Genomic DNA, 20,512 nt, shown 5'->3' on the forward strand with positions numbered 1-20,512 from the left:
AGTGGTATATTTTTAAGAGGCATAACCCTTTTCTAAGCTCATTTTTTTTTCCTGGTTCTCACTTCATTCATTGTTGAAGATATCCCCCATCTGTTTAAACTCCCTATTTTTTATTATTACTATATTTTCTAGGAAACTTGTGTAAATTTTGCTAAGTAAATCTTTTCAGGTGGGTGGGGTTGGATGATATTCGTAAGAAAATAGAAAACAAAGATTTAAATTTTATCTATCCTGGTACAGTGTCAGGATTAGATAAAACAGTAACCAACTGTATTTCCCTAAAAATAGGGTACAAAGTTTCTATTTCTTCTCCTCTTCAACTCATTGCTGCTATAGCAGACTACAATTACAGCTGCTACTACTGTCTGAAGTCTAAACACTCACACTCAGTGGTTTAGTATTTGCCGAATAAGCAGTTAAATACATTTTCCTATGCTCATTTACCCGTGCCTGGCATGTGTAAGTGCTCTGTGTCAGCTGCATCACACCATTCTCACTATCATCATTAAGCAATTTTGCATTTACTGCTGCCCCTAACCCATCTCCATTGTGGGCAGCAGTAAATGCACTACACCCCACTGTTCATGACAGCCACTTAAATCAAGTAAAATATATTTTAGGTTGAGAGTGGTAAGTTGGGAAGAGAAAAAAAACCCAATAATATAGGTAGTGTAGGTAGTATCTGTAAGTGAATTTTTAAAAATATATTTTATTTTTGGCTGCGTTGGGTCTTCGTTGCTGCACGCAGGCTTTCTCTAGTTGCAGCGAGCGGGAGCTACTCTCCGTGACAGTCCATGGGCTTCTCACTGCAGGGGCTTCTCTTGTTGCGGAGCACGGGCTCTAGGAGCACGGGCATCAGTAGTTGTGGCTCGTGGGCTCTAGAGCGCAGGCTCAGTAGTTGTGGCTCCCGGGCTCTAGAGCACAGGCTCAATAATTGTGGCTCAGGGGCTCTAGAGCGCAGGCTCAGTAGTTGCGGCACACGGGCTTAGTTGCTCTGCGGCATGTGGGATCTTATTTCCCCAACCAGGGATGGAACCCGTGTCCCTTGCATTGGCAGGTGGATTCTTAACCACTGCACCACCAGGGAAGCCCCTGTAAATGAAATTTTAGAAACAATGGCTAAGAAAGCCTCTTTGAGAAGGTGACATTTAGGAAAAGACCTGTAGTGAAGGACTAAGACATAATTCAAGTAGAGCACTGTAGGCAAAGGAAATTGTACATGTAAAGGCCCTTGGTCGAGTCTGTCCAGCCTGTTGAGGTGCAGTGCGGAGGCCAGCAGGGTTGCAGAGGGGTGTGAGTGGAGGAGCCACAGACAAGGCCAGATCATGGTGGGCCTAGCAGGTGACAAGACTTTTAGTTTGTACTGAGTGACCTGGGAAGATCTGGGAGGGTTCTGAGAAGAAGAATGACATGACCTTATAGAGGTTTTAAGAAAATCATTGTGGATGCTGTGTTAAGAATATTCTGAAGGGGGTAAGGAAAAAAAATAGTTACTACACCTAACCCATATACCACTATCCTATCAATTACAATCACCTGAGATAAAAAATAAATAAATAGAAATTAAAATAATCATTAGTGACTGCCTGCCCATCCTGGTCACTATGGTTATATACAGAGACCTCTCAAATAAATGTCAGGGTTGGTAACAAACAGCAGTATGTACAGGTATAACAGGTAAAAAATTTTATTTACTGATTTAAATACTCCTAAAATATAAAAAACAGAACGGTTTCCTGAATTACAGCTTTTGGCAGTAAGTAAAGGTCAACGCAAAGAACAATAAGCCTCAACTTCCTGTAGCAGGCTTTATTTTGCCCTAAAAAGAGAGTCCATTTTCCTATAGAGACAGTCATTTAGATGAGACACACATCAAGTTTTTTTCTAAAGTGCCAAAACTCATATAATTCCTGTAACTGCAGATGAGAGTTATAACTTAAATACTCCAGGTGATCGCAAATCCTGAAGAGTTCCTGGTTTCCGTGACGGGGAAGAATTTGACTAGTACATAGTTGAACTAAAATCTAGGCAAAAATGCTCTAAAACTTCATCTACTGGTTTGTAATTCATTAACATATTGTAAGACTGTTATTCAAATCTAGTTATGTGGTAATAAGATCTGAGAGTATTTTGTAAAAGTTTGTTTTAAAAATCCCCAGATAAACTTAATTTGCTAATTTTCTATTCTATTATCTATATTTTTCTTTGTTTTATCTGTCTCCTTTTCTTTCCACAAATTCCCAAGGACAATTCCTAAAAAAATTATTAGTCCTATTGTTCGGTTGGAGGTGAATTTATCCCAACAATCCTCAGGTCTGTGGATGTCCAGAGTGTAAATCTATAAGAAAAGAATACACGCCATGTTAGAATTCGGTATGGACTTTTAGGCATCACAAATAAACACATCAATATGAAGAAGATAACAGCACTTTGTTATAGAATTTTAAGCAATGGGAAGCCTTTAATGTACCCCAGATTGTTTTCCAACGTAGAAAATATCTATCATATCTCTCAATGGATATCACCTAAGCTAAAAACTTGCACTTGATGGGTGCAGGAACACTCTGAGAGGCAACACATGCTATTTTTAATTCTATTTAGAAAGTTCTTCCTTAAACTGATTGATCTAAAATCTGCTCTCTACAACTCCTACCCTCCAGTTTAGCTTTATTCTTTGGAGCAATGTTTCTCAACAGAGGAACAAGTTACATTTGGGCAGGACAACTCTCTACTGTGCAGGGCTGTCTACTGCATCAGGAGATATTTAATGTACCTGGCCCTCACTCACTAAATGCCTGTAGTGGTCCCTCCCCAGTTTATTTATGATACCCCAAAATAACCCCATACATGTTAAAATCTCCCTCCCATCCCCACATAGGGAAGGGCACCTAAAATCCTAGATCTGCAGGTAGCGACCAAACATGCTCTCTTTTCTCCACAGTTGTCCTGCAAATATATTGAGAAAGTCTCATGTCCCTATTTTACGCTTCCCTGGACTTAAACATCGGAAGCCCTCAACTATTCTTTATTATGTGACCTGCAGATTTAAAATCATCATGATTTCCTTTCTCCAAATACTAGAAGACTATGTCCATCTTAAAGTATTGTGTCAAGGACTAGGCAGAGGACCACAAAGGCAATTCAGAATATAAAGTGGGTTCCAAGTACTTCCTATAATATTTGTGATTATCCCCATAATTTTTGCCTTCCTCTGCTAATAACCAGGTGCTTACTTATTGCTAAACATCCATTATCCTAACCAGACAATCAACTGATGATAACAACTCCCATGGAGCTGAGTAATGACCAAAAGGAGATGCTGAGAAATTCTGAAGAGGAAAATGGTGAAATGTGGAGAATCACTAATTCATACCTTTTAGCTTTCCTGGTGAGGAAAACAATGAAGGTGATATAGTATGTGGTTTACTTTATGGACATCAGATTTTAGTTTCCTTCATACCATGTTATGCAAGTCCTGCTTACACATGCACCGATCTGTATAAAATAGATCATCTAAATACAGGCTTACTAACATCTTTTTGATTCTGTTCAAAGAAAATAACAGTAATGCTTATGCAAAAATACAGTTCATTTATAAGCAACCTATTTAATTAAATTCTACTTAGTTCATTCATTTCACAGAAGTCAGTGATGTAGACCTGCCATATAAACAAGTGCGGCTGAGGTTCTGGGTGAACATTCTGGTAGTTTCCTACTGTGTAGGCAGAACTCTGACATCTTCGCATTTTATGTCTTATCTTGCCTTGGTCCCTGTGCCAGTGTGACCCAAACATATGAATGATTAGTTTGCCCACATTTAAACAATACAGTTGTGTTGATCAGTTTGCTTTCAGAGTAATTCAACTCAACCCACAACCTTAAGACATTGCTCAAATTTTTCTAGACACACATCAGAAATAATTCTAGGAAAATTAGAAGGAAAAAAAAATCTAGGTTTAGGCGTACATTATTTCTCTAAAATAATATAGCTAGCTTTCTTATATGACATATTGGGGCAGGGAAGGGGCAGTTCAAGGTAGTACAAGCCAAGTAGTTGTTTAAGGAAGTAACTTGCTTGGTAAACACTGAGGGCATTTTGTTTAAATAATTTTTATAATTTACACCAAAGAAAAAAGAGGGAAAGATAAGGAAAAGATCAAACCTGGTGAGCCAAATGGGCTCCTACAGCAGCCAGAGCAGTGTAGTAGGGCACAGTTTGACCGATGTTCACTCCCACCAGGCTCAGTGCCCCCAGCATCACCACAGTGAAGCCACTGAGCCACTGCTTGGTATCGTCACGGAACAGCAGTGCCGTGGACTTAAGACCGATCAGAGCATCATCTCTCTTGTCCTAACATTAGGAAGTAGTAAGAAATTGCCTGGATTTTACTGAGAATTAATTCACATATCATAAAGTTCACCATTTTAAAGTATGTAATTCAGTGGTCTTAGTATATTCACAAGGTTGTGCAACCATCACTACCATCTAATTCCAGGAGAAACTTGTCTTTTAAAGAACATGACAGTAACTCAGAAACAGCTGATCAAAAATGAATGTGCAGGCCAAATCAAAGTTAAATGTTACTGCTAAAATTATCTTCCAGACCTATTTCTACATATCATCGTACTTTTATGACCCTATACTGACTTTCAACTATACTTTTACTAATAAATTAGAAGTCAAACTCAACTCTAATTCTTCACATAGCTCTTCTTTACTTCAGAGTTTTCAAATCTCAATAATTTCCTATACATTTTAGTTTCAATCTTGCTAAAATCACACGTGGAAAAATGCTCACTTGCCACCTAACCACATCCATTCAGATTTCACTTCTGGCTCAGTTTATTCCTTGCCTCTTCCACCAGATCCTTCCTGTTTAAGTAGAGCTAGGTCTTGATGATACACTCACATCTGGCTGACTGGTCCCTCCAGCACCTTTATTTGTAAGCATTTCCATAGAGTGTTGTAATCATGGTCATGTGACATCAAAGGCTGCATGCAAAGTGGGTACAGAGGGAATGTACCTCAACATAATAAAGGCCATATATGACAAACCCAAAGCAAACATACTCAATGGTGAAAAACTGAAAGCTGTCCTTCTAAGATCAGAAACAAGATGAGGATGCCTACTCTTGCCACTTTCATTCAACATAGTATTGGAATTCCCAGCTAGAGCAATTAGGCAAGAAAAAGAAATAAAAGACACCCAAATTGGAAAGGAAGAAGAAAAACAATCACTATTTGCAGGTGACATGGTTTTATATATAGAAAACCCTAAAATTGCCATCAAAAACCTGTTAGAAATTATAAACACATACAGTAAAGCTGTAGGGTACAAGATCAATATACAAAAATCTGTTGTGTTTCTATATACTAACAGTGAGCTCAAAGAGAGAAATTAAGAAAATAATCTCATTTACAATTGCAACAACAACAGCAAAATACCTAGGAATAAATTTAACTATGGAGGTGAAAGACCTGTACTCTGAGACACTGTTAAAAGAAATGAAGACACACAGAAATGGAAAGATATTCTGTGCTCATGGACTTGAAGAATTAAAATTATTAAAATATCCATACTGCCTAAAGCAATCTATAGATTCAATGCAATCCCTATCAAAATACCAACAACATTTTTCACAGGAATAGAATGAAAAATCTTAAAATTTGTATGGAACCACAAAAGACCCTGAAAAGCCAAAGCAATCTTGAGAAAAAACAACAAAGCTGGAGGTATCATACTTCCTGATTTCAAATTATACTACAAAGCTATCATTATCAAAACAGCATGGTACTGGCAGAAAAACAGACACACACAGATCATTGGAAACAGAATTCAGAGCCCAGAAATAAGCCCACCCATATATGAACAATTAATTTACAACAGAGGAGCAAAGAACATAAAATGGAAAAAGGACAGTCTTCAACAAATGGCATTGGGAAAACTGGACAGCCACATGCAAAAAAATGAAACTAGACCGCTATCTTATACCATACATAAAAATTAACTCAAAATGGATTAAAGACTTGAATGTAAGACTTGAAACCACAAAACTCCTAGAAGAAAACAGGCAGTATACTCCCTGACATCAGTCTTAGCAATATCTTTCTGGATATGTCTCTGCTGGTAACGGAAACAAAAGCAGAAATAAATAAATGAGCCTACATCAAACTAAAAAGCTTCTGCACAGCAAAGGAAACCATCAACAAAATGAAAAGACAATCTACCACATGGGAGAAGATATTGGCAAATCATATATCCGGTAAGATGTTAATATCCAAAATATATAAAGAACTCAACAACAAAAAACCAAATAACCCAATTAAAAAATGGGCAGAGGATATGCACAGACATTCCCCTGAAGAAATTTTCTAAGGAAGACATACAGATGGCCAATAGGCATGTGAAAAGATGTTCAGCATCACTAATTAATAGGGAAGTGCGAACCAAAACCACAATGAGATATCACCTCATGCTTGTCAGAATGGCTATCAAAAAGACAGGAAATAACTAGTGTTGACAAGGATGTGGAGAAAGAGGAGCCCTTGTGCACTGTTGGTGGGAATATAAATACGAAAAAACAGTAAGGAGATTCCTCAAAAAGTGAAGAATAGAACAACCATATGATCCAGCTATTCCACTTCTGGATATTTACCTGAAGAAAACAAAGACACTAATTCAAAAAGATATATATGTACCCCAATGTTCATTGCAGTGTTAGTTATAAGCAAAGATATGGAAACAATGTGAGTGCCCATCAACAGATGGATGGATAAACATGTGGTATATACATACAGTGGAATACTACTCAGCCATAAGAAGATAAAATCTTGCCAACTGCAATAACATAGATGGGTCTTGAGGGTATTATGCTAAGTAAAGTAAGTCAGACAGAAAAAGACAAATACCACTATGATTTCACTCATGTGTGAAATATTAAAAGAGAGAAATAAACGAACAAACAAAATAAAACTAATCACATAGATACACAGAATAGATTAGTGGTAACCAGAGGGGAAAGGGGAAGGGGGAGGGCAAAATGGGTAAAGGGGGTCAATGGTATTGTGATGGATGGGAACTAAACTTTTGATGCTGAGTATGCTGTAGTGTATACAGAAGTCAAAATATAATGTTGTACACATGACACATATAATGTTACCTCAATTTTTTGGAAAAGCCTAAAGAATAAAAGCTTTCCCTTTAATTTAGTTCTTATATTAAAGTTCTTAAAAAATGATAACAGTTAAGCCAAAGTTACGAAAAAGAATATTTCTTTACCTGATGAGCGTAGATAGTATCGTATATTAGAGTCCACATAATTCCAGAAAAATAAAGAGGAAGGCAAACCGATGGATCACAGGAACCCTTGACAGCAGACCATCCAAGTAATGCTCCCCAATTAAAAGTCAACCCTATAATTAGTGAAACAGAAAGAGGAGAAAAGTCTAAATGTACTTTAGAATTCCAAAGGAAGGAGAGAGGCATCAGCATGTATTAAATGCTTCTATGTATTAGGCTCTGTGTATGCTGTTTTCTCATATATGTTTCTTCCTTAAATTTTCTCAAGTCTCTCATGTGGTAGTTATTAGCTTCATTTTACAAAAAAAGAAAACAGAACCAGAAAGGTTAATTAACAATTAAAATAACATAGCTAACAGAAAGAATGATATCCCCCTGATAAATAGGAGGTTCATGAGAACAACATTTATCCTACCTAGTATGATGACTGGCACCAATGATAACTAGTATTAGATGCTAGGGTTTGAATTTAGACTATCTGAGTCAAACTCCTGTGTTTTTGCATTATTGTTCTACTTCCCCTTTAAGTTACAGAAACAAGAGTTAGACAGGAACACTTGTTCTTCAAGCCCACCCTCTATGAGGACTGTAAACAAACTCCACATGGTGACAACTCCTAAATATCTACGTGTGAGCCTAATCACTACCCTCAGCTTCAGACTAGATACTGAATTGCCTGCTAGACATCTCCACCTGCAAGTCCCTCAGGTACACTGACATGCATGCTCTGTGGGACCACAGAGGAGAGGTACTTCATCAACTGAGGAGGAGGGATTCTAAGTGGAAATAGGCAATGTGGAGGAGAAAAAGGGTTTCTGAGAAGATGTTTGGGACCCACTGACTTTGAGGTACCTGAGGGAATTGCTCCTTCAAGATGATGAATGTGTTTCAGTCATGTTTATTTTCCTAGTACCTGGTGTGATTCCTGGCACAAAGTAAAACTCAGGGTTTCAATAAATATTTAAAGTAAAAATACTAGTTTTCTTAATACTCTAGACTATTCTAGGAATAGAACAGAAAAGTCTAGGAGTAGATATTTTTGCAATAGGTTTTGACTTACCTACCTATCTTCCTCTATCTGCCAACAAACATTTATTGAATATCTGTGATGTGTCAAGCGCCATGTTAGATGCTGCACCATCCATATATAAAGAATGCTTTATCTTCTAGGTGTTTACAGTTTATTAATGGGAAGAGAGAGTAGGCTCCCAATATCCTCCTGTTGAATTAGTGCTGCTGAAATGAGTGTCACATTAGAGTGCTATGGAAGCCCAGGAGAGACTGGCTAACTTTCTTAAGTCTAAGGAAGGCTTCCCAGAAAGGGAGCTAAGCTGTCACAAACTTCAACTCTTGTTCTCCTGTCTCAGAGTGCTTTCTAGTCCAATCCCCAAAATCTTCAGGGCATCTAGATCAACTACCTAAAGAGAGTGGTAAAGTCAAGTCAAGGCAGCTAATTTTTTTTCTTCATGACATACCTAGATTTTTAAGAGCATTTCAGAAAATAATGATGATAATCAGATGTCCAAGATTTTTTAGCCAATAAAAATGGGTAATTGCCCTCCATTAAAACATGAAAATCTATTCTTGGTTTGGAAAATTTCATGACCGACTTAACATTTTATCTCTGCCACATCACACACACACACACACACACACACACACACACACACACACACACACACACACACACACCACACGCATTGATATTATATATAAAAGTATAGCTTGAGGGTATTGAAGGAAATACTTATAGTTATTTCAAGCTCACCCAAGGCTAATTGAGGCCAGTATGTAATTCTCTTCATTAGCGGGTAGGTGATGACAAGAAGTAGAGATGCTGCTCCAAGAGCTATACTGAAATCAAGAAAAAACATTAAAAAGATTAATATCACCATCTCTTAAAAATCGGCAAATAAGACAACAATAGCAACACTAATGAGGAATTGATTTATCTAAATTGTATTTTTTGTTATGTAAAATTCTCTTCCTAGACCTTGATTCCTGGACTTTAATTAACATAAAGGGTGATTAGAAAATATCTTAAGTGTTACAAACAATGAAACAAAATAAGAATAGCTATGCTTTCATGTATTAGGACTGTTTTAACTGCTTTATATATGTTAACTCATTATAACCTTCACCACAACCTTACGAGGCAGGTAGTTTTATTCTACTTGTTTTTTTGCAGATAAAAAAACTGAAGTCAAAGAGAGAAAGTAATTTGCCATTGTTATACAGCTAGTCAGCAGCAGGGCCAGGATGCAAACCTAAGGCATCTGGCCCCAGTATCCAACATAATACTCCCCATGTGCTACTGACTAAATTTTGCTTTCAAACATTAAGATAGCTAGTAAACTGAGATGTCCTAACAGAATTAGAGTCAAGATATCCCTCCCTATGTGCACAAGGGGTTACTTCTCTAGAAGAGGATAAGGTCACAAAGTACCTATGAAAGGATGACAGTCAGGTAAGATGTTTTTAGGAAGCTCACAGCTCATTTAACACTACCTCTCCAGGAATAACCTTTCAAAGTGTTTTCACTTGACTGAAGCTATCAGAACAAGATACGCAATTAAGTCTAGTCTCTATAAAATATGCTTACTTGCTGAACTCCGCCCATTTTTTATCCTATTGAAGCACTATGTAAGCAGCCATCTGGTGCACAGAAGTCTAATTTTGTCTCTAAGAGGTATAAGAATGAGTTCTTTTTTCTTCTGTCATTGATTAGGAATACGACTCTGGGAAAGACCCAGTTCCTCTTTTTGTAAAGTGAGCATAATCACTTCTGCCTCTAACGCTTCAGAGATACTACCAGGATAAATAAAATTATACAAATGGGTATATACACACACTCCCACGCATGTACCTAGAAAACCTAGGAAAAGTGTCTTGAGTCCTTTAGGGAACACATAGTGCAAGTACTGGAGGTGGTGGAGAAGAAATGAAACGCTGATCTCTTCATTCCTTTGGCTGAAAGCATTCCTGACTTTACAATGTGTGGTGACTTACTTACATTGCTAACTTTACAAATGCTTGATTAGATAATAAACAACTTTGTAATATAGATATTTCTATTTTATTTTATATGTACTTCTATGTCAACGGAAAGATTTTTTACATGATTATGAAAAACACATATACTGTACCTGTAGTAATTCAGACACAGAAGAACAGCTAGTGCCAAGGTCAGCTGTCCCCCAAGAAAAACAAAGGATTGAAAAGTTGAAATGTCTCCAGCAGCTATTGGGCGACTTGCTGTTCTTGTAACCTTAACAACATAAAAACAGATACCTTAGCGTCGGGGAAAAGCTCAATCCTTTACTTAAACATTTACTCAAGAGACTGGCCCATGGTACGTACTAAGGCAGAATATGAATAAAAGGTGAACATTGGAAGTACTACCAAGAATCAAAACTTCTATTTAAAATAGCTTTGAAAAGAACTAAAAATTCCCACCATTCATTCCTCTTTCTTTCCATCTCCCATCCCATCTCCAAAGAAAGAGAACAAAGCAACTTCATAATCTGACTATTTACCTACTCAGCTTAGCAAGTATATGTTCAATTTCCATGGAGCAAAGAGGGACAAGAATAATAAGAATTCTCAGGAGAGAGGAAACTGCAGAACATGTTAGATAAGGCTGATATCATGTAAATGCTTTGAGTATGGAAAGCACTGCAATCAGATATCAGACATGAAGAAAGAAGACACTATCTGAGTTTGAAAGTGGGAGTGCTTTTGCCAGTCTATGTAGGAATGGGGCTGTAATCTTATATTAACCGCACCCATATATAAAGGGCAAACTCACTGTAAGAATATGAACAGGTAGAGTAATTATGTGAACAAATGATATATATTGTTCTTTTCCTTCCAAGAGATCATGAAATGTGATTATTCTAAATTCAACCACAAATAAAGAGCATGACCAAAATTTTCAGCATTGCTGGAAGTTAAGCACTCAGTATCTGGGATTAGAGAGCCTAGCATTTGAATTCAATTCCATCACTTATTGGCTGTGTGAATTCTGGCGAGTTACTTGACCTCCCTCAGGCTTAGGTTATTTACCTATTTAAGGAAAAACAGAAAGAGAGGAAGAGGTAATAATAGCACCTACCTCACAGAGTGAATGCAATGCCTGATGCAATAAATGTTACCTACAATTAATATAACATATTTTTGTATGATTTATGGCAAGGGTTTAGCAAACTATGGCCTGTGAGCCAAATCCAGCTTTCTGTCTGTTTTGTATGGAACCGTGAGCTAACAATGGTTTTTACTTTTTTTGGTAGTTGAAAAAAAAACAAAGAAAGAGTAATGTATTGTGCCACATGAAAATACGAAATTCAAATTTCAGTGTCCACAAATAAAATTTTATTGAAACAGAGACACACCAATTTTTTTACACATTGTATGTGGCTGCTTTCATGCTATTAACAGTGCAGTAGTTGCAACAAAGACTGTGTGGGCCACAAAGCCTAAAATATTTACTATCTGGTCCTTTACAGAAGAAATTTGCTGACCCAATTTATAGCACGCTTCACTGTGCAGTAAAACAGTGTGTCAAAAACTGTAATGACTTATTTTGCTTAGTGCCAGAACTGGATATCTTATCCTTGATTTGGTCCCTGTAGTTTCAAGTGGGAATAATATTTACGTTCTTATATTTGATTTAGGATATTATGATTATTCCTGCCAGTATTTGAATGCTAATAATCTAAGAGCTACATATGCATCACATCATTGAATCCTTGTAACAACTCTTTTAGCCACTCACAAGTTCCTGCCATTTCTAAGTTTTAGGAAACTGAGGCAGAGAGGCTCAGTAACTTTCCAAGGTCACAGATACTAAGGTAGCACAGTCAGTCCAGTCCCACCAACCACAGTACTAACCACAAAATTACACTGCCCCTTCAGTACAATGGTAATTGACTGGCTAAACTCAAGAGGTGAAAATAAACAAGCACTCCATCAAAAGAATAAAAATGATGCAATATGATGATCAAAAAACATATTCTATGTGGTTTTTATGAAACTAGAATGCTCACAGCTTACAAAACCAAATCATTAACACCTGTGCATTGATATTATTTCAATGTTTATTGGACCTAATGTTTATCACATGACTAGCGATTACATACATCATCAACAAAACACATTTAACCCAAATAACCTAATAGTAATTCACTTACCATTTAATGTATTAGCAATTTACTTAGTCATCTAACATATTAAGCAAAACCCTCAGCCATAAACATACTGTCTTTAAGAAAATGTAAGGTAAGCGTTACAATTTGACCATTCTGTAAAAGAGATTCTCATAACATTTTAAAATTCATGTTAGCAAAACCATATCTATAAAATACTCATTTAAGTGCTTTGTTGTATGTCAGCATAGACTCTGGATTCCTCTAATAAGAGAAAAATGGCATGGGGGAGATGTAAGATATCTAATCAGTTCCCTTTTTATCTAGTGAGAATAAAAATCACTTAAGACAAAGCTAAAATGGCTCTATTTCGTTAATTAAAAAAGTAGAAAATGTTGGTTGGTTTGATTATGTTATTTTTTTAATTAAACTTCTTTTGAGATAATTGTAGATTCACATGCAATTAAAAAAAAATCTCTGTATTATAAGAAATATAGAGATCCTATGTATCCTTTATCTAGTTTTCCCCAAGGGTAACATCTTGCAAAACTTTACAGTACAATATCACAACCAGGATTTTGACATGAGGCTGCTCTAAATGTGTTCAATAATTATTTTGAAGTGATACTGGCCAGAAGCCTCATTCATATGGTTATGCAGATGAAAAACCGACCAGGATGTGCAAACCCCCAAAACAAGAAAGTACGCATCTCCTGGCATAGATCAAAGCATCCCAATGGTCAGCAAGACATAGAGATGCCTTTACCATGCATCACCTGCCACTCTGTCACTATCCTACCCTCCAGCCACACACAGACCACACAGTTGCAGCTGTCAAGCATAATATACTTTATCTCACAGCCATGCCTCTGTGTCTGCTGTTCCCTTTGCCTAGAGTGACCTTCACCCTCCTGTCCAGGCTTTTTTTGCCATCTTAGTCTGTCATAGTTCCAAAGTCACCTTACCCCACCTCACCCCATCAAAACTTCTCTCTAACACCCTGCATTACGCTAAGGTAAGGTAGGTGGTCTGCAGTAAGTGCCCCTGTGGACACCATCTCTTGATAGCTACTAAACTGAAGTCAGCAATGTTGTCTTTCATCCACACAATCCTAGAACCTGTCACTGTGTCTCATAGACAGTAGGTATTCAATAAATGTTTTTGAATTTAAAAATTATTAATGTGACACTGTTCTATAAGCTAAAAATCATTATAGGTGTGCTTTGCTTAAGGAAAACTAAGACTTATATGAAAGGCAAACCAGGGAAGATTATTCACTTTATGTGAGTGTCACATGGCTTCACATAATTTACATGGCTTCACATAATTTACTTCACATAATTACATGGCTTCACATAATTTACTTCACATAATTCACCCTGGATTTCTTATAAATTGAAAGTTTATTTGATTATTTACTCAAGCATTTAATGATTTTATACTTGTTATAGTATGGCTGCTGGAATAAAAGGCAAACAAGATGGACCATTCCCTTGAGAAAATAACGGTCTATTGAAGAACAAAGAAATAATTACATGCATGCATTAGAACATGCATAGAAAATAATCTAGAGAAATATAATGTATCAAACTTTAAATGAAGTTTTTTCTGGGGGCTTGGGGGAGGTGATAAGGAAGACTTGCATTTTCTATCCTTTCTACTTTTGTACTGTCTGAATTTTTCAGAATAAACATGTATTATTTTTCTAAGGAGAAAAAAATAAAATTATGTTTTTAACAGAAATAATTATAGCAAATGCTAATAGGGCTGCCTCGATTCATTTAAATTAAGATCTGATTTACATATGAATAGTTATGGCTCCAACATATATCTCAAAGGAAGGGATGACAGTTCTTTTAGACACCCAAAGGTTCAGGATGGAATTTTCACCTTCACTCCCAACATCCTTTCTCTGGCCTTCCAAATTGTAATTCATTTTGTAAAAATGATGTACACACCTTGCCCCCATGGCCGCTCCTCTGTTGAGAAAGGAAGCACACTGAACTTTGCAACACCAGCTATTCAACTGATACTGGCACTTCTTACGCTGGATTTCAGTGAGGACACTAAATGATCCTGTTGCTTTATGTGGCATTCAAAAGTGATGCCACCATCTTACTCTGCAGAATTGAGAGGAGCCTCTCTGTTCCTTTCTGGGACGAATCTACCTTTTTATCGTAGTCCTGGTCCCACATGTCATTAATAGTACAGCCTGCTCCACGCATCAGAACAGCTCCAGTGCCAAAGAGGGATAACATGTACCAATCTGGAAAACAACCTGGTTCAGCTGCCAGACCAATGCTCCAAGCACATGGCAGATACAGTAGCCAGGTTCCTAAGCAAAATAAAAAGACAAAAAAGGTACAAATTAAGTTAGTTGTTTTCATTTGTTTGAAACCCTGTATCCAAAAGAAGTAAGGAACACAAAGTCAAAAACACACGACAAAACTGGGAAAATAAGCTTGCAACTCATATAACAGAGGACTATTCTCCCTAAATATATAGGGCTCCCAGAAACTGAAGACAGATCAAAAGCCTGATCGAAAAACGGACAAAAAACGTAATAGAAAATACAAATGGCTCTTATACCAATGAAAAGATACTCAACTTCGATAAGTACACACACTGAGATAACATTTTCCACCTAGCAGACTGGCACAACCCAAAGGCTGACAACATACTCTGGGCAGCTGGAGAGTCATACATGTCTGATGAGGTTCCAAATGTTCCCGTTCCTGTGGAGGGCAAGCTGAAGAGTTTTCCTATACATGTGTGTGTGTATGTGTATATACGCACATGCATACACATATAGAACAAATACATACATTTGAATTGTATGTTCATAAACTATGTCAGGAAGGAAACATTAGAAACTGACACTGAGAGTTGCCTTTGGGGAAGAAAACTGGTTGGTTGGGAAAAAGGGGTGGAAGACCTAGTTTTCACTCTATACCCTTACACCTTTTTAAATTTTGTATCATCTGCATGTACTACCTGCTCAAAAAACTTTCATAAAACTTTATTGTTGTTAATACAATATAATAAAATGGTTTGGGGGAAAAGAAGGATTAACCTACTTTTAAAGAATATTTTGCTACTACATGCACAAATGGGAATAGTTCTTGGTACTCAGCCCATAAACCAGATGAAATTAAGCTAAAACCAAATAAACTGTAGGTATAGGAGCCTTCACACATGACCTGTAGTAGATATCCTATTTTCAAAAGAAAATCTTTCAACAAATGTTTGGATATTGTACCTATTAGATAAATTCTGAGCTTTTCTTTCCTATTAGTAATATAAGAGTGTATATTAGCAATATAAGAGTGCCATCCCACAAATGTGTCCCTTTGGCATGAGGATTAATTTAGGCCGATTATTTTTAAGAAACAGAAGATTCAAGAACACTTTCAAGAATGTTACCAGAGTAGAGCTATCATCAGATATCTGCCAAAAATATGGGCTAGGTGTGGTGGGGAAACTTGATAGGGCCTAGAGACCAGAGACAACCATTTACCAAACATTTACTTTTCTATCTCCAGTGAATTACCTTCCTCCCCTTTTAAGTCCCAAACCACTATCCCCAATATCCTGCTGTGTCTTTAGCTGAAGATATTTAAGATGAGGGTATTTTGGCCATTTTGGTGAGTTACTCAGTCTTCCTGGGTCTCTCTCACCCACACATGCTATTAAATTTTTGTCTCATGTCAACTTAATTCTTAAACTTAACTTAGAAGGGTAGAGGATAATTTCTTCCTCCTCAAAAAGTGGAATAAATAGGACATGTGGCTAAAGAAAAATCAGATCCTGTACAAAAATGGTCAAATGACAAAGTCCGTATGATCATGTTTAAGCTTCATTAAATTTAAGCTTTATTCATTTGCAAATATTTATAAAGCACATACTTTGTACTAGAGCTGTTCCAGGAACTGGGAATACAATGGTGACTAAGTGAGGTCTGATTTCTGCCTTCACACAGCTTATAAGCAAAAGGAAGAAACACAGTTAAATAAATAACACTGAAATAGATCAATTCAACAACAGGGAAAGTACAGGATGCTATAAAGGCATAAAACAGTGCCACCCAAGTTAATGGGAGATGGAGTAGGAAAAACTCAGGAAGGCTTTTCCAAAAGGGGCTTAAACACACAGAAAAGGCAAGGCAAGGAGAGGCTAAAAATCAGAAATGACCAGTCTAGACCTGAATTCAGGTTGTCCTGGACAGACTCATATTCAGTGTGTCCCATCTAAAACAATAACAACAATGCCATTTTCTAAATGTCTGTGAAATGTCAAGCAGTGTTCTAAATGCTTTATATATACAAACTCATTTAATCCTCAAAGATACCCTTATGAAGTAGGCACTATTATTATTCCTATTTTACAGATGAGGAAACAGATGCACGAAGAGGTTAAAACACAATGGGTTTAACCACTTCCTTTTCTCTGGACCTATCAGTATAGCTCAGAGGGACAGAGGAGTAGCTAGCTGATCCTGCCCTGATAGAAAAAAAAGAACACTACTTCACAGGCATTTTCCTGGTACAAGCAGAAGTGAAGGTTCCATTTAAAAAAGAATTCTAGGGCTTCCCTGGTGGCGCAGTGGTTGAGAATCCGCCTGCCGATGCAGGAGACACGGGTTCGTGCCCTGGTCCGGGAAGATCCCACGTGCCGCGGAGCAACTAAGCCCGTGAGCTATGGCCGCTGAGCCTGTGCGTCCGGAGCCTGTGCTCCGCAACGGGAGAGGCCACAACAGTGAGAGGCCCGCATACCGCAAAAAAAAAAAAAAAAAAAAAAAAAAAAAAGAATTCTAAAGAGAAAGATGTGTAAACGCCTATAGCATTTTGTGTCAGTGTCAAAATTTCCTTGGCTGTAAGTCTGCATTTTAGGTACCGTATTCACTGATAGGAATCTGCAGGGCACCCCTACAGATGAGGAAGGTTCCTGTAGTGAAGGTTCAATGTCTGCTCCTAGTAAGTGACACTAGACACTAAAGTATATTAAACTTGAAGCCTCAGTGCTCCTCATCTACAAAAGAGGGGAAAGAACATCATCTACCTCTTAGAGTTGTTATAAGACAATATTAATAATGATGATAATGAAAACAGTAACAAATTCATAGTGCTTACTCTGTGCCAAGTGCTGTCCTACAATACTTTTGATTCTTACAACAAACCTATGAGATAGGCACAACTTCTATTATACCCATTTAACAAACACAGAAACTGAAGCACAGAGACAGTAATTTGCCCAAGGCCACACAGGCAAAAAAATGGCAGAGCTGGAATTCAAACCCAAGCAGTTTGGCTCCAGGCTATCACTCTGGATACCTAAAGCTCTAAATACCCATGAATTCTTATTCTTTTGCCCTCCTGATTCTCAGCAACATTTTTTGGTCTCCCCTATGACACTTTCATTCTGTTCTCTCCCATGAAGAAAGATGCAGAGGTGGGAGGATGCAATAGGTTTCAGAAAGATATATTTATTATAGAAAAAGTAAAAACTCTCTGGGAGATTATAAAGTGAGTAAGCATTCTAAGAGGTGATGGGTAGACCAAAGAGCTTGTGTAAACGGAGTCTAAGATTCATTCACTAATTACACATTGTCTTCAAGAAAACATAAATGGAGTTTCAGCCATAAACGTGGTAAAACCAGTTATACCACCAATTTAGAGGAAAGAGTGCTACCTGCTGAAACCTCCTGAAATAATGTAGTTTGTGACATGGTTGTAGGAAGTTGTAATCCTTCCTGAAAAACAATGAAACCCACTTTTTAACAAGATCAAAATTCAACAAAATAAAACAATAAACATAAAATTACTCCACAAAAGAATTTAAGTAAAGAAGTATCAAACCTGGAATTCTACTACTGTCAATGTCAATTTATTGTTCCTGGCATACAGTAAGGGCTCAAAAAATGTTTGCTGAATGAATTCTAATAGTACTATTCATAAGTTGTCTGAAAAATCCTACAGTCACCTTATTTAGAACCAAAGCAAGCAGGCTTGTATCTTCTTAACATACGTAATACTATTAACCCAATCTTCTCCAACTCACCCAATACTCTGTCTTTTTAAACTAGACTGGGAGTTCTTTGAAAGTACAAAGTTTCCATAGCTCTTTCTAGCACTAAGGCTACGCAGTGCTGTAGGACTTAATTCATTCAATACTACTGCTAGGCTGTTCTAGACACTAGATATAAAAGTCCCATATAAGTGGACCTTATACTGTATTGGAGAAGTGTATCAACCAATAAATGCATAAGGCTAGTGGCGAATGCTATGAAGAAAAATGGGGGGTAAAGAGAGACTGAGGAGAAAGGTGAATTTAAATAGGAAGTTCAGCAAAATCCTCCCTTAGGAGGCCACTGTAAGCAGATAAGTACTCCATAAATGCTGTACCTGCAGCATCCAAATGAATTAAATCTTTGTGTGACGGATAGTGCAGGGCAAAGAGCTAAAAAAAACTCAGCATCATTTAGTCTGGCTCTGCCAAAGAACCTTAATTTCCTCGGCGTCTTTATCGTCTCAATTATTTGCTCTGGGATTATGAGGATGAAACATAATGAACGTAGAAGTGCTTCCACACTGTAAATCTGCGCAAATGCAAAGATACGGGTACGGAATTTCTGCTCGATTCACTACTTAAACACGGACTGTGGAATGAGCGAATTTTTTGCCCGGCTCACGAGCTCAGGTTTCAGAGAGGCGTGACAGCCGGCCTGTTACTTCGGAGATCGTCCTATTTGGGTGTCTTGACAGTATTCGGCGCTTGGCGGCCGAGCCCCGGCTTTCGGGCTTCACTTCCACTGCGCCCGTAGCCCCCAGACCGCCGCGTCCGTTCACACTCACCTATGGGCTTGTCCAACCGCATGAGGCGCAGGTAGGGCTGCAGAGGGCGGGGCGCCGAGTTCACGATTGTCGCCGCAGGCAGGCTCGGCCGCCGCCCGAGGTGCCCCCGCCCGGCTGAGGGCCGCCAGTCTCCCGCGTGGAGCCCACGTGCCGGCAAGGTGAGGGAGCGGCCGCGCGAGCTCCACAGCCAAACCTGCGTCCCTGTCCGCAGGCCCCGCACGAGACCCGCGCCTGCCGCACCCAGCATGGCGCTCTGGAGAGCGCAGACCCGCAGGGGCCTGACGTCATTGCCGAGCGTCCGGTCACAGGCAGGCATGCGCAGTGACGTCAGTAGGATGACCAGGTGGTCGGAGCTTTTCGAGTAATGTGAAACAGGAAGGATCGCGGTCACCTTGACCTGTAAGGGAGTTCTTCAGGTAAAGGAGTTCCTATTATCAAAATACGTAGCAGTTGTAACAGGAAAAAAGAAACAAACAAAAAAAAAAAACCGAGAAAAACTTACTGAACCCAAAATACTGATTTGCGGTGTTTCCTTTTTAAAGCTAAAAGGGCACCAAGCGGCCAAATCCGAGAATGTACATTAAAATCGTACTCAGAGTTAACAGACATGCATTACACAAGTGAAAACCTTAAACTTGATTATCAATTCAAAGCAGTTCGTATAATCCGGAGGCAGCGAGTGTGTGGGATGCTATGAGCCTGCAGCTAGAATATCTGCTCGAAGGGGTTAATCATAGCCAACTTCTGGATAGCGCTCTGTGCCAGGCACGGTTACAGGCACTTTACATGTATTATCCCATTTAATCACTTACTGACTGACTATGGGCAAGTCTCTCATTTGAATTTTAGTATTCTAGGGAATTGGGTTAGTCTTTCAGCACCTTTCTTTAAAACCTCAACAGCGATTCTGTGATATCTTGTCTCCAGTGGTGGTGGCATTGGGGTGGTCCTTAATAAATTTACAAAAGTAGCTCACAGCCTGTTCAGTTGTAGACAGAGGGATCAAGGCCCTGGGAAATTTCGTTTTATATTTGTAAAGGGAAACACACACTTCCTCCTGTCCGCATTTGCTCTCAGTATTCTACTACAACACTACTTGGCTTGTGACATCAAACGTGTGGATTTTCCACACATCAAGCAACTCTGCAACCCCTGAGTGTCCTATAACTTTACTCAGTTCTGTCACTATCTATCTGGAGTTTGCATCAGAGCCCAC

General features: G+C 38.3%; 1 protein-coding gene across 2 annotated transcripts; it reads right to left on the reverse strand.

Annotated features, from left to right (window-relative positions):
* Window positions 1-1,671: 1,671 nt before the first annotated feature.
* Window positions 1,672-19,615, reverse strand: COQ2 (coenzyme Q2, polyprenyltransferase). 2 transcript variants are annotated; one of them, XR_010841040.1, is made up of 8 exons: window positions 19,297-19,570; window positions 14,614-14,780; window positions 10,448-10,569; window positions 9,070-9,155; window positions 7,281-7,414; window positions 4,163-4,351; window positions 3,374-3,495; window positions 1,672-2,338 (listed from the first exon to the last, which is right to left on the reverse strand). XR_010841040.1 is itself a non-coding variant. In XM_059066995.2 (7 exons), exons 1-7 carry the CDS (start codon window positions 19,610-19,612, stop codon window positions 2,174-2,176), a joined length of 1,179 nt encoding a protein of 392 aa, XP_058922978.1. In that variant the 5' UTR covers window positions 19,613-19,615; the 3' UTR covers window positions 1,672-2,173. The 2 variants fall into 2 exon arrangements, 1 of the variants encoding a protein (XP_058922978.1); XM_059066995.2 differs by lacking the exon at window positions 3,374-3,495 and having other exon boundaries at window positions 19,297-19,615.
* Between the last annotated feature and the right edge of the window lie 897 nt (window positions 19,616-20,512).

The sequence above is a fragment of the Kogia breviceps genome, chromosome 6, assembly GCF_026419965.1.
Source record: "Kogia breviceps isolate mKogBre1 chromosome 6, mKogBre1 haplotype 1, whole genome shotgun sequence".
NCBI lineage: Eukaryota > Metazoa > Chordata > Mammalia > Artiodactyla > Physeteridae > Kogia > Kogia breviceps.

What these genes read in the sequence shown, in the direction of transcription:
- COQ2 (XM_059066995.2), bottom strand. Translation starts at nt 19,612, where the DNA reads ATGCCTGCCTGTGACCGGACGCTCGGCAATGACGTCAGGCCCCTGCGG. An exon ending in GCGGTTGGACAAGCCCATAG is followed by an intron (nt 14,781 to 19,296) that starts GTGAGTGTGAAC and finishes TATTTTGCTTAG; the next exon opens with GAACCTGGCTACTGTATCTG. An exon ending in GAGCCCATTTGGCTCACCAG is followed by an intron (nt 2,339 to 4,162) that starts GTTTGATCTTTT and finishes CTTTTCTTATAG; the next exon opens with ATTTACACTCTGGACATCCA.